Raw genomic sequence first — 13396 nt, forward strand, 5'->3', positions numbered from 1 at the left:
GTACTCAGTTTCCATCATGTTTACTGAAACCTGCAGTGCTAAATTTTTGCTGTTTGTTTCAGGTAAGGAATAACAAACTTCTTGTCGTAGCTCATGGTCATAGCACCCTAAGCATTCTCATCTGATCTGGGAAACTAAGCAGGATTGGGCCCGGTTAGTTGGGAGACCACATGTAAAAATGAGGAACTCTATGTTTGAGGTGGCTGTGGCTCAGGAGGGTGAGTGGCTTGTCCATCAAATGGTTGGTGATTCAATCCTTGGATACTCGAGGCTGCATGAGAAATTTTCTTTGGGAAATATACTAAACCCAGAGCTGCCCCCAATCCAGTGGGGTGTATACAAACGTTAGAAAAAATGCTTGTGTGAATGTGATTGTTTTATCCTATTGTAAAGTGTCCTTGGGTGACTTGAAAGGCGCTCATAAATAAAATTTATTATTATTATTATTATTATTATTATTATTATTGGGTGAATATGACTTGGAGTAAAAAAAAAAAAAAGGGGGGGGGGGGGGGGAATGCCAAATAAGGACCAATTCATTTATAAGAAAAAAAATAAATGTAGTGTTTTTTTGGAGAAACAAAAACAAAAAAAAGAAGCTAAGGCAACAACGTGGTTCCTGATTTCATCTCATCTTACTTGTCAGTTCTTTTTAAATCTTAATCCAAAAACATCCCTCAGAAGTCCCTCATGATGACCCCCCCTCCCCCGCCCCAAATCCCAATTTGCACACAAGAAGATCGCAAAAGTCCTGCCTCAGATAAAGGAAGGGACCTAAAGGTCAGACGAGGTTATTGGGGAATAACCCTTTATCCAGTGTCAGGAAAGGGCCGTCTGGATTAGCGATGCAAATGTCCTATTTCTGATCAGTGGCTTGGCCTTCACTCTGTCACAATCCACCTTTTATGTGGCTGTTAAAATATAGCAGGCAAGTAAACAAAAATGTACTCCTACTAAGATCAGTAAAATAAATAAATAGAAAATTTTAAGGGAAAACCTGCTAAACACTCAAAATAAACATCGCCGCTCCCTGCAGCACGTCATCGCACATTATTCTGAGAATGCATCTATCAAGAACCCCCACCCAAACATCATTCATTTGCAGAATTTTGCTTTAACTCTCCTATAAATAAACAAATATTAATTAAAATAAATAAATCAATTTTAAAAATCAATCACTAATCGGGAGTATTTGACCTGTATGAAACTACACACTCGCTCGGTGCTGTTAAATTTCGTTGAGTAACAGTTTCCATGACAGATACACTGATTCAATCACACCTTTGTTAAACTGAACCAAAGTTTTCTGTTGTCCCATCAAACTGACAAACGGCTATCCTCCAGCTAATCCCCGACAAATCAACTGCTTTTCGATAGCTTAAATAAACATTTTCTCTGCGCAGAAATTCAAGGGATCACTGTTACACTTTTCCTAAAGGATTAAACAGATCTGCCTTTGCTTTTAAAGGAAGGCAGGGAACCTACCGTTGCTCGGCCCTGAAGGCCCAGGGTGCCCTTTTGATCATTTCAGTCTCTCCTTGGTGCATTACTTCTGATTGGCCAAGAGAGTAAGAAGGGGGAAAATCTTTAATTAAGCAGATAATCTCTTGTTGGGACGAGAGCAGCTCCATTTCAGAGCCCCCGCCTTGAATCCTGGAAGCCCTTGTGAAGTTTCATGTGCTGGTAGTTCAGTGTCCTCTCCATCTTCACGCCGTCTGCAGCTTTGGACGAGTTGCCGTCTCTTCCCTCCCCTCACCTGTCAGGATGTTCATGCACTGGGAGGTTTTTTATTACATTTTCATTCTCCTGACTCACATGAGGTCCACCTGCTGCTGGTAAGTTGGTTTATTATGAAATATTAGCCACTTTCTTGGCTATAACGTCCGCTCCAAATAGCCTACTGAAAAGGATTAACTGAACACACGCGGGGAACTTTTATTCATTTATTAATTCGAAAAATAAAAGCCCAATTTATTTAATAGAATTATTCAATAAGGAACCTTTTATAAAGGGCTTATTGGGTTTGAAGGCGGTTAATAAGCACTTAGTGTTGGCTAAATATAAGCCGTTTATGAGGTCGATTTGCGGGTAGCCAGGTTTTGAAAATTCCCTGAGATTTCTTACAAACTAAAATCCATCAACCAGCGAAATTTTTTTTTCTTGACTAAGTCAATAAAATAACATTCCCACATCAGTTCCCACTTTTAAAAAATCTTTCAGTAGTGTGGTTCACTAAAGTTTGAATACCCACATGTCATAGTTTAACATGTTACAAAGTGCACTAATGAGAGATGAATTAGCAGAGGAATTTGTGGAGGACACTGAGCTTCCCAGGGTGAATAAGCTGTCTCCTTTTCCAGGTCAGTGAATAATTTCTTGATGACTGGACCCAAGGTAAGCCAACTTTCTTTTGATCTTCTCTCCTCTCTGTTTTTCCACAAAAGAGAAAGACACTTCTTATGAGATCTTAACTCAAGTTTAGGGACAAATTCTGGTACCTGTCTGCGTTGAACAATGGTGCTACATCTGTGATATTCTTGGACTTTTGTGATTTTTTTTCTTTACCCCCCCATCCGTACACTTGACCTTATTCAAAGTCTCTGTGTAGCCGAGGGTTGAATGTGTTAAGAGGCAAGAGCAGGCACTGCTGTAGTGGGTGGTCATCATTAGTGATCCAGACCCCTGTGAAAGAGGTGGTACTCCATCTCCCTGAAGGCCACTTGAGACATATTAGTTATATTATCATTCACACAGTCCGAACAAGCAGCAGAGCGGCAGGCGAAACCCGCACAGACGGCGCTTTGAGACTTTACTGCAGCTGATGAGACCTCCACATGCAAACTGAGCCGCTTCATAGTGTTTTTGTCACATAACTGACAGATATCATCTATTTAATCTGTCTGTTAAAGAGTAACCACTTTATACCAGCTTCTTCCACATTTTAAACTCCACATAGTAACTTAAATTTTGCACTGATAAGAAAGTGACATGAAAGCAGTGGATTTAACACTAACAAATGTGAAAGTCGCACATCCTTGATCCAGTCCCTCATGATCTTTTAGTCCCGCAGATAGCAGCGACTGACTTTCCCTGTACTTGATCAAGCTCGTTCAACCATGTTTCCTAAAAGTATAATATGATGCTTGTTAGGTAGGATGCATCCTGGTACTGAAATCACAGCAGATGACATGTTGTGAAATCACACTGCTGTTGCTGTAAAATGTGCATTGTATTATAACGCAGGCATACCTGATCTACTCAAGCAGCGTGGCAGCAGGAGCTCAGAGTGGCATAGAGGAGTGCAAATACCAGTTTGCATGGGACCGCTGGAACTGCCCCGAGCGAGCTCTGCAGCTATCCACGCACAGCAGCCTGCGCAGTGGTAAGTCCTGACCCCCCCACCCCTCACAGAACAACTCAACGCCATCCCAAATATTCCCACACGCCTACGAGGCTGAGATTCAAACTCATGGCAAACATGGCAGATTTTCAAAGATGTTTAAAAAGTGGTATGCAACTGTGTGCTTTTTTTTTTTTTTTTTTAGGTTTATTTCTGATGCTTGAGTTTTTTTGTCTTCTTTGTGTCTTACAAATATTTGCTTAGTCCAAAGAGTTGGGATTGTTACAGAGGCAAGTAAGACAAGAGCCAAAACAAAAAGGCACTCATGTCCCACCGAATCACAGCCTCTACATACAGAGATCCACAAACACAAAGAGACAGATTTGTTAGGTAATATAAAATAAAATTAGTTTAATTTAGAGAATATTTATAATAACTGTCAGTGAGGGTTTTACTCTCCTGGCACGAAGGCGGGATTTTTTTTCAAAATAATTTTCATTAAAAAAACAACAGCAACAACACAAAATACATAAAGTTAAACTCTCTCTGTAGTTGATTTAACTTAGTGGAAGGAAGCAACTGGAGTATAATTGTGTGAATGTATTAGACAACATAGCTAACAAGTTTCTCCGATGATAATAGCAAATCGAGAGACGGCGTTTGTCCACGCCATCAGCTCAGCTGGCGTTATGTACACCCTAACCCGGAACTGCAGCCTTGGAGACTTTGATAACTGCGGCTGTGATGACAGCAGAAATGGACAACGAGGTCAGAGAGATACACGAACGCGTACATGACATGTGAAAGGACAGTTTTCGCTTCCTAAAGCGATTCCAGTAATTTCATTCTTTTTGTTTTATAGGTGGTCACGGGTGGCTCTGGGGTGGCTGCAGTGACAATGTTGGCTTTGGTGAGGCCATCTCCAAACAGTTTGTTGATGCTTTAGAGACTGGACAGGATGCACGGGCAGCCATGAATCTCCATAACAATGAGGCTGGGCGCAAGGTACAGTATGCCCTCTTAATTTACCCGATCAACTTGCAAATGAAAAACGAGCATCTTGCATGAGATGCAGTACAATCATGCAATATTATGGCTTTAATTAACCACTCATTATTTAAACTGGGTGGCATCCTGGCTTAAAATGTAAGAATCTTACACGGCCCTCCGACTGATTGCAGATTGTAAAGCACCTTTTGAATCATTTTTCCCTGCGCAGAATTACGCTGAGTGTGCCACCCAAGCATCCCTTTCACGTCGCTATAAGTGAGGTGCCACTCGTCTCCAATAATAACAGCGTGTTCGGTGTACCAGAAGGGCCTATTTACCAGTGCTGAATGCTCCTTATGACAAAACCTCAACTCAAGAATCTCAGGATCACTGGTGCACGCTTAATTAGAGATCCTGGGGAGCCAGACATTGCACGGCATTCTGTATTATTCTGCTTTTTTTAAAATAAGTGTTTAGTTTTATTCTTGCAATAAGGATCCCACATTTATGTTGGTCTTTGTTTGGCCCCGAGGGAGTCTGAGGGGACCACAGGCGTGCAGCTGAAGTGGTCTTTGTTTACGGTGCCTTTGCTCCCCCCTGTTGGGCCCTGGGATCCCCATGGCACCTGGAGCATCATTGTAACAGAAAAAAATGGGGATAGAAAGAGAGAGGGAAAAACCCCTCCTTTTTCATTTATCCACTCAATGGGACTCTCCATTGGGTCGTCTCACACTAGAAAACATGTTGATAATGAACATGCTAAATAAATACTTCTATTTATTCTACGAGGAACAATGCGACCCGATGTGAAACTTTGATTCAGCCTCACTTCAACAGAAAGTTCATCCCCTCTTCACGGAAAGAAAACACCGCTTTTCAATTGACAGCTGTTTTGTGTTGGTTGAAGTCAGGAAACACAATGGATGACAAGGAACTCCGCGATGGACCTCGAAGCTATCATTTCTTCCTTTTCACCGCTTTCATGCCTTTATCTGAAAAACTTTGAGAATACAATCAGTTAATTTGACCACACGTCAATCAAGAATTTGCAGGAAATGTATGCACCAACACACAATTACGGTTTTTATGTTTTGACAGTTTTTCCACTAAACTCAGAGCAAAACACAGTTTTCTTTAATGCAGTGAACTATTCCTATTTATTTTGATAACATGAACTGTGTCTGTGTGCCCAGGCTGTGAAGGGAACCATGCAGAGGACATGCAAGTGCCATGGCGTGTCAGGAAGCTGCACAACTCAGACCTGTTGGCTGCAGCTGCCAGAGTTCAGAGAGGTGGGGAACTACTTGAAGGAGAAGTACCACAGGGCGCTGAAAGTAGACCTTCTGAGAGGAGCGGGGAACAGCGCGGCCAGCAAGGGGGCCATCGCCGAGACCTTTAGTTCCATCTCCCGTAAGGAGCTGGTCCACCTCGAGGACTCTCCTGATTACTGCCTGGAAAATCGCACTCTGGGTTTGCCTGGCACTGAGGGCCGCGAGTGCCTAAAGAAAGGCAAGAACTTGAGCAAATGGGAGAAGCGAAGCTGCAAGAGACTATGTGGGGAGTGCGGCCTGGCTGTGGAGGAGCGTAAGGCTGAGATGGTGTCGAGCTGTAATTGTAAATTTCACTGGTGCTGTGCGGTAAAGTGCGAGCAGTGCAGAAAGACAGTGACCAAGTACTTTTGTGTGAAAAAAGGAGGTCAGAGGGGAAGAAGCGAGAGCGCCGGGAGCCGCAGGAAGAACCTCAGACTGAGGAAGAAGCACTGAGGATCTTAATGATTTCTTGCAGCTCCCCGGCAGATTCTTTTTTAGATAGTTTGTTTTGGATAAAAGGATGATCTCAGACCGTCGTCAGTGTCCACAGCGTTTTAAAAGTAAACACAACGGCCACAAGATAGAGGAGATGAGAAGGGTTTTAACAAATTTATAGATGGTTAGGAATAAATGTATTTAAGATATATTTTTTATATTTTTTACAACATCTTGAAAAGTCACTGGGCATTTGAAGAGTTTTTATCTGCTTTCAAAATTCTCCACAACTTCATGTATTTATTGTCATGCAGATACACAATCTTGGTGGACGTGGCTATTGTGGTATAAATAACTTATCTGTATATATATATATATATATATATATATATATATATATATATATATATATATATACATATATATATATATATATGTATATATATATACATATATATATATATATATATATATATATATATATATATACATATATATGAACCCGTCAGTAATCTTTGTATATAAAACACCCATCAGTGTCAAGTTTTGAATTTTCTCTCCCATCATTTGGCTTGTTGTGACCTTTGCTCCACCTCTTCATGTATTTAATTGTACATAAAATGAAGCACTTTGTACTGTACATTGTTAATTTATTGCGAAGCATTTTCTAGTTTTGCTTTATTGTTAGTTTTCTTTGTGGTTTGTTTACTATTAAAATGCCATAAAAGAATAATAAATCCGTCAACCCTGTCTATCATTCAGCCTGGAGAAAGTACTCATCCTTCTTTAACACACTCTTTGTGACAGTAATACCCTGCCGTTTGGAGTAAACACAGCATTACGCTTCACATTCCTCCCACTGGGGTTCGGATACCAACAAGAATAGAAAATTTTCCAGCATACTCTTCCTTCCATCACGCCTTTCTCAATTTCGCCTCAACAAATACCTCCCATTCTCTCCCTCATCATGGTAATCCTCAAAGAGCCCCCTAACTCCTGAGCGCTTGGAAGTTTCTTCACTGTTTAATACTAGTTTAATTAACTTTGTCCAGACAGAGTAGGACCATGGGGGTGGAGGGCATGAGGCAAGTTGCCCTTAAAAATCATCCCGCCTCTAATTTTGTATGCTAATCTCCTTTTTCACGCCGCACCTCCTTAGGAGTGGGGGAAAGAAGTGTTGGGAAAACTTTGGGCTAGCTGTGCAAGGCTTCCTGTGGCTGTTTTATTTCTGGGCCCACCTATTTGGATCCTTTCACTCCTCTAGGGCCTGCCTTTGCTCGATTTAACAATGAATGCAGAGCTAATCAGCTCTCTCGGAAATGCACCACTGTCGAGGAAGGTAATCCCTTCTTCTCCACTCTCAATGGGCTGTCGCCTTCTAAAGGACTTTGGGAAAAGGCTTTGCACAGATTCACACTGTTCGCTCAAAAGAAGTTAGTTCAAGTATTGTGCCCAAACAAGTGGGTTTTATAAACACATGCTTGCCAGGATACTCACCCCACCTGCGAGTAAGAAGTGCCAGGTTCAGGCAAACTAGCACATGGCAGCCGAAGCTGAAACCCTTCAGACAAGAAGAGACATGAAAGGGGAGATTAGAGTCCCTATTGAGACGGGGGCATTCATTTCTGCACCTTCCTCCTTTTACTCAATGAAGTGTCAAGGAAACACCTTGTTGACATCTTATTTACCAAATAATGATTATAATCAAAACTCCTCTCTCCTCTGATGACCCCCGTGGGCTGGTCAGATCGCTCCGACTGGCATGCAGCAAAACCCTCGCACGAACAAAAGCCCCGCGGCTCTGCAGTCCTGCAAATTTGTTGTGTTAGGGAGTACAACAGAGGCACAAAATGTTCATTCACTGCATTCAAAGGTAATGCAGAAATATAATTAGGACAAGCGTTTTGGATTAAACCTAACAAAGCCACTTTAGACTCAGTGTGCACAATGCAGTGATTCTCATTTGTGCTTTCCTCTCCATGCTGCCATCCAGTAATTCGCCATCAGCAGTCGTTTGCTGCCCACTTACACCCGCGTGTGAAAAAGCACCCCAGAGAGTGAGGAAAGCATGCTGGCACAACAATTGGTTAACGTGTGGGAAAGCTGAACATGAAAAACACATTTTAACCTCCTAGGACCTGGCGTCCACATATGTGGACATCACATTTTGGGTTGTCTAGACCAAAATACTAAATTTTGCTCTACAAGGGCCTGATATCCACTTACAAGGACATTATACTGTTATATCAGAATTTAAAGCAAATGTCCTCATATGTGGATCTCATTTTTCTCAGAAACAAAAATAAGTAAAAATTGGTTAAAAGAAATCACATACAGTGGGGCAAAAAAGTATTTAGTCAGCCACCGATTGTGCAAGTTCCCCCACTTAAAATGATGACAGAGGTCAGTAATTTGCACCAGAGGTACACTTCAACTGTGAGAGACAGAATGTGAAAAAAAAATCCATGAATTCACATGGTAGGATTTGTAAAGAATTTATACGTAAATCAGGGTGGAAAATAAGTATTTGGTCACCTCAAACAAGGAAAATCTCTGGCTCTCACAGACCTGTAACGTCTTCTGTAAGAAGCTTTTCTGTCCCCCACTCGTTACCTGTATGAATGGCACCTGTTTGAACTCATCATCTGTATAAAAGACACCTGTCCACAGCCTCAAACAGTCAGACTCCAAACTCCGCCATGGCCAAGACCAAAGAGCTTTCGAAGGACACCAGGAAAAGTATTGTAGACCTGCACCAGACTGGGAAGAGTGAATCTACAATAGGCAAGCAGCTTGGTGTGAAAAAATCAACTGTGGGAGCAATCATCAGAAAATGGAAGACATACAAGACCACTGATAATCTCCCTCGATCTGGGGCTCCACGCAAGATCTCATCCCGTGGGGTCAAAATGATCATGAGAACGGTGAGCAAAGATCCCAGAACCACACGGGGGAACCTGGTGAATGACCTGCAGAGAGCTGGGACCAAAGTAACAAAGGTCACCATCAGTAACACACTACAACGGCAGGGAATCAAATCCCGCAGTGCCAGACGTGTTCCGCTGCTGAAGCCAGTGCATGTCCAGGCCCGTCTGAAGTTTGCCAGAGAGCACATGGATGATACAGCAGAGGATTGGGAGAATGTCATGTGGTCAGATGAAACCAAAGTAGAACTTTTTGGTATAAACTCAACTCGTCGTGTTTGGAGGAAGACGAATACTGAGTTGCATCCCAAGAACACCATACCTACTGTGAAGCATGGGGGTGGAAACATCATGCTATGGGGCTGTTTTTCTGCCAAGGGGACAGGACGACTGATCCGTGTTAAGGACAGAATGAATGGGGCCATGTATCGTGAGATTTTGAGCCAAAACCTCCTTCCATCAGTGAGAACTTTGAAGATGAAACGAGGCTGGGTCTTCCAACATGACAATGATCCAAAACACACCGCCCGGGCAACAAAGGAGTGGCTCCGTAAGAAGCATTTGAAAGTCCTGGAGTGGCCTAGCCAGTCTCCAGACCTCAACCCCATAGAAAATCTGTGGCGGGAGTTGAAAGTCCGTGTTGCTCGGCGACAGCCCCAAAACATCACTGCTCTCGAGAAGATCTGCATGGAGGAATGGACCAAAATACCAGCTACTGTGTGTGCAAACCTGGTAAAGACCTATAGTAAACGTTTGACCTCTGTTATTGCCAACAAAGGTTATGTTACAAAGTATTGAGTTGTATTTTTGTTATTGACCAAATACTTATTTTCCACCCTGATTTACGAATAAATTCTTTACAAATCCTACCATGTGGATTCATGGATTTTTTTTTCACATTCTGTCTCTCACAGTTGAAGTGTACCTCTGGTGCAAATTACTGACCTCTGTCATCATTTTAGGTGGGGGAACTTGCACAATCGGTGGCTGACTAAATACTTTTTTGCCCCACTGTAATTCTTTGTTTTTACATTCATCAGGTCCCAATCAACCCAAATAGCAAAGAGAAACTAAAAGTGCGTGCCATGAAAGAGTTCGGGTCTTAGGAGGTTAAAGTTGAGCAGTTTGACACATCTGTGAAATTATTCTCCTGTTCACTGAATGAGATCTAAAATCAGGGGCTGGACTATAAGATCAGCTGAGAAGATTCACAAGGACAGAGAACATTAATGCTCACTCTAACTCTAAATCGTTGCTTTACTATAATTTTTTTATTACTATTAAATACCTTCAATATATTTGGACTACAATAAAGAAAAAAGCTGGCAGACAGACATAAAGTTTGATGCAAACACCAGCATTTTCCTCAAATGCGCTACCACACACCCTGATGAACTGAAGAGAGCTGACCTGAATTAACCAAATATTATCACGGATGTGTGAAACAGCGCAAAGTGTTCGTCGCTGAGCCGGGCACACAGTTTCCCACCACGCAGAGGTGACACGACCTCTGACCGAGCGGTCTTAACTTCCGTCTCTCGGGCCGGCCCTGCCATTTTCGATCTGCGGTAACACATGAGCCTGAGGTGACAGGGAAGCAGGTTACACCACCACCACACGGGAACTGTGGGATCTGTTTTAAAGCAGCTGCTTACTTTCACAGTTTAAATAATTAATCTGAACTTCTGAACCAAAACAGCGAGATGCATAATGTATAAAAGATTTTTTTTCTTTTAATCTGTACAGTAGCGTCGGTATTAAAACCTAATTTTAAGACTTTGAGCTTTTGATGTGGAGTATTTTTGTTTGCAAACAATTAAAGTTGGGAAAATGACTTATAATGCCTCAGAGAATCCTCAGCTTATAGGATTTATGGCTTAGGGGTTTTAGACCTGCAACACCTAGAGGGGAGAGGGTCAGCATGAAAGCCAACACAGATGAGTACAGATGAGTTTTACTTCCACTATGCGCTCTACTCTGCTTTATAAAACTCAATGAATGCCAAAATTTGTTGCAACTTTTGGAAGTGCTATAGATATGAACAGCTTCTATTCGTCAGTAGAGATCCACTGTAACACAGAGTGATTGCTTTGTCAGCTGTTTGGGGAAAAGACAACAGTGGTAGATTTGCTGGTATTGGTCAGCAGGATGGAGCAACAAGTTTCTTGTGACTCACCAGGCTGTTTGATCTCCTGGCTGTGAGTAACTACGGGAAAAATAAAGCATCAGAGGGATCCGCTCAGCTCACTGATCTCCACAACAAACAACACTAAGCATGGGAACATAAATACTGAATCAGGAGAAAACACATAAAGGAAGTGCATTTGCATTATTGAACTAAAATTATGTGTAGCATTAAAAGCAGTTGTTATTTAAATAACAGAACAAGGCAGCATCGGCTAATCAGCCTGCTGAGCATGGCATAGTGTGTGAGTACCTAAATATTAGAGTAAAAAAAGACTCATGTTTCAGATCATCACTGATTAACTTTCATGAAACTTTTAATATGCAGTGCTTTGTTAAGACCAGTACTGTTGTAAGCAGTTGGTCTTTTTCCTGAAATAAGAGCCACACTATCAAAATACTACATCTTCCTTTATCTGAAGCAGAAAGTTTGACTTATATAGGTGGCTCATCTGGGGTACTGTGTGGTGTTACTGGGACACATAATCAAATTAAATTAGTATTCAAAGTATGAGTCTTGAATTCAGAATATTACAGGAAAAATATTAATTATTATTATAATCTGAAGAGTATCCCCGCCACTATGGCTGAGAAATTAAAGCACTGAAGGGGAAATGCAATATTTCCCCCTGACATCTTATGGAGTAGAAGTACTTTAACATGGAACTACTCAACAAAAGTATTTAAAAGAGTATTTTGGTACAATACATGCTTTTTGGTTTACAGTTTCAATCCTCACGTGGAGCTTTTTAACACGTTTGTTTAATGTAAAATTCCCTTCACGGAGCTTCTAACTTCATCAGTTTTGTTATTTTTTCTTACATATTTTATATAGAAGCTACTGTCAGTTGCTCCCTTATTCACACAGGGGTCACCACAGTAGATAGGGCCACATATTTGCTTTTGCAGGATCTGTGCCTCCTCCCACAGTTGAACCAGGGATCTTTGGTTTCACAAACAAATGTACATACTACTACACAATAAAGCCGCTGCCATCCTTTCTTTCTGGTCCTAATTTATTGTATTTCATGTATTTAATGTGTGTGTGATTGATCTTATTTTATATCATTTTATGATTATGGTGGCATTAAATAACACGCCAATAAATGTCATTCTGTCCCTAAAGTAAGAGTTTGTGTTTCTCTACATTATTTTCAGGATGTCTTGTCATATTAAGACAGGTTTCAGTCCACTATACCAAACCACTGTGAGGTAGGTGAGGGGGGAGTCTGTCTTTTAAAACTTGCAAATATTATTATTTAACATTACATAGTTACACATTCACTGGACATTTTGTTAGGTACCCTTTTTAACTGCTTATTAATGCAAATGTCTACTCAGTCAATCACCTGGCAACAACTCAGTGCATTTAGACATGTAGGATATGGTCTAGCTAACCTGCCTAACTCAAACTATGCATCAAAATGGGAAAGAAAGACAATTTAAGTGACTTTGAACATGACGATATTTGGAAGATAGGGCCAACCTTTGGCACAAACAACATTGAACAGTTCAGGCTTTCAGCCGTGGTGTAACGGGGTGAGGGACATTTTTTGGTACACTTTGGGCTCCTCCTTAGTAGTTCCTCTGCGCATCATTTAAAGACCAAACACCACACCACCTTATGAGCAGTGTGTACCCATCTTATGATGGCTGCTACCAGCAGGATCATGTGCTATGCCTTAAATCTCAAATTATCTCAAACTGGTTTCTTAAACACAACAAGGAGTTCATTGTACTCAAAAGGCCTCCATAGTCATTAGATCTCAATTCAATAGAGCACCTCTGGGATGCAGTGGAGTGGAGTGGAGTGCACCATGGATGTGCAGTCTATAGATCTGCAGCAACTCTGTCTCTATATTGGACATGATAGCAACTGACTGAATGCATGGCATGAAAAATTAAGGGAGTTCTGAAGGCAAAAAAGGGTCCAATCTAGTACTAATAGGGTGTATTTAATAAAGTGGATGGTGGAGGTATATTTACACTGATTGAGGGTTATGGTACTTTAACTATGGGGGTCAATGCCAACTCAGCCCCATCGTTTGCCCTGCCATTGTATAGAACAATATAATTGATGTCCATTATATTAAACTATTCTAATTGTCACTGTGAATTAAAAGTCCTGTTAAAATTACACTAGCGTTTCCTGTATTGAAAACCATGCAATATCGGATTTATGCAATAAAATTTTGCATAACAGAGGAATAAAG

The 13396-nt window shown here is 41.3% G+C and overlaps 1 protein-coding gene across 1 annotated transcript; it reads left to right on the forward strand.

Moving 5' to 3' along the window:
• The first annotated feature begins 1764 nt into the window (after positions 1 to 1764).
• wnt8b (wingless-type MMTV integration site family, member 8b) lies at positions 1765 to 6093 on the forward strand. The gene is made up of 6 exons (XM_085369213.1): positions 1765 to 1835; positions 2361 to 2394; positions 3244 to 3382; positions 3983 to 4108; positions 4203 to 4345; positions 5524 to 6093. Exons 1-6 carry the CDS (start codon positions 1765 to 1767, stop codon positions 6091 to 6093), a joined length of 1083 nt encoding a protein of 360 aa, XP_085225339.1.
• The last annotated feature ends 7303 nt before the right edge of the window (positions 6094 to 13396 follow it).

Source organism: Diplotaxodon limnothrissa, linkage group LG13 (genome assembly GCF_057381915.1).
Source record: "Diplotaxodon limnothrissa isolate DT_005_m linkage group LG13, D_limnothrissa_male_GT1.1, whole genome shotgun sequence".
Lineage (NCBI taxonomy): Eukaryota > Metazoa > Chordata > Actinopteri > Cichliformes > Cichlidae > Diplotaxodon > Diplotaxodon limnothrissa.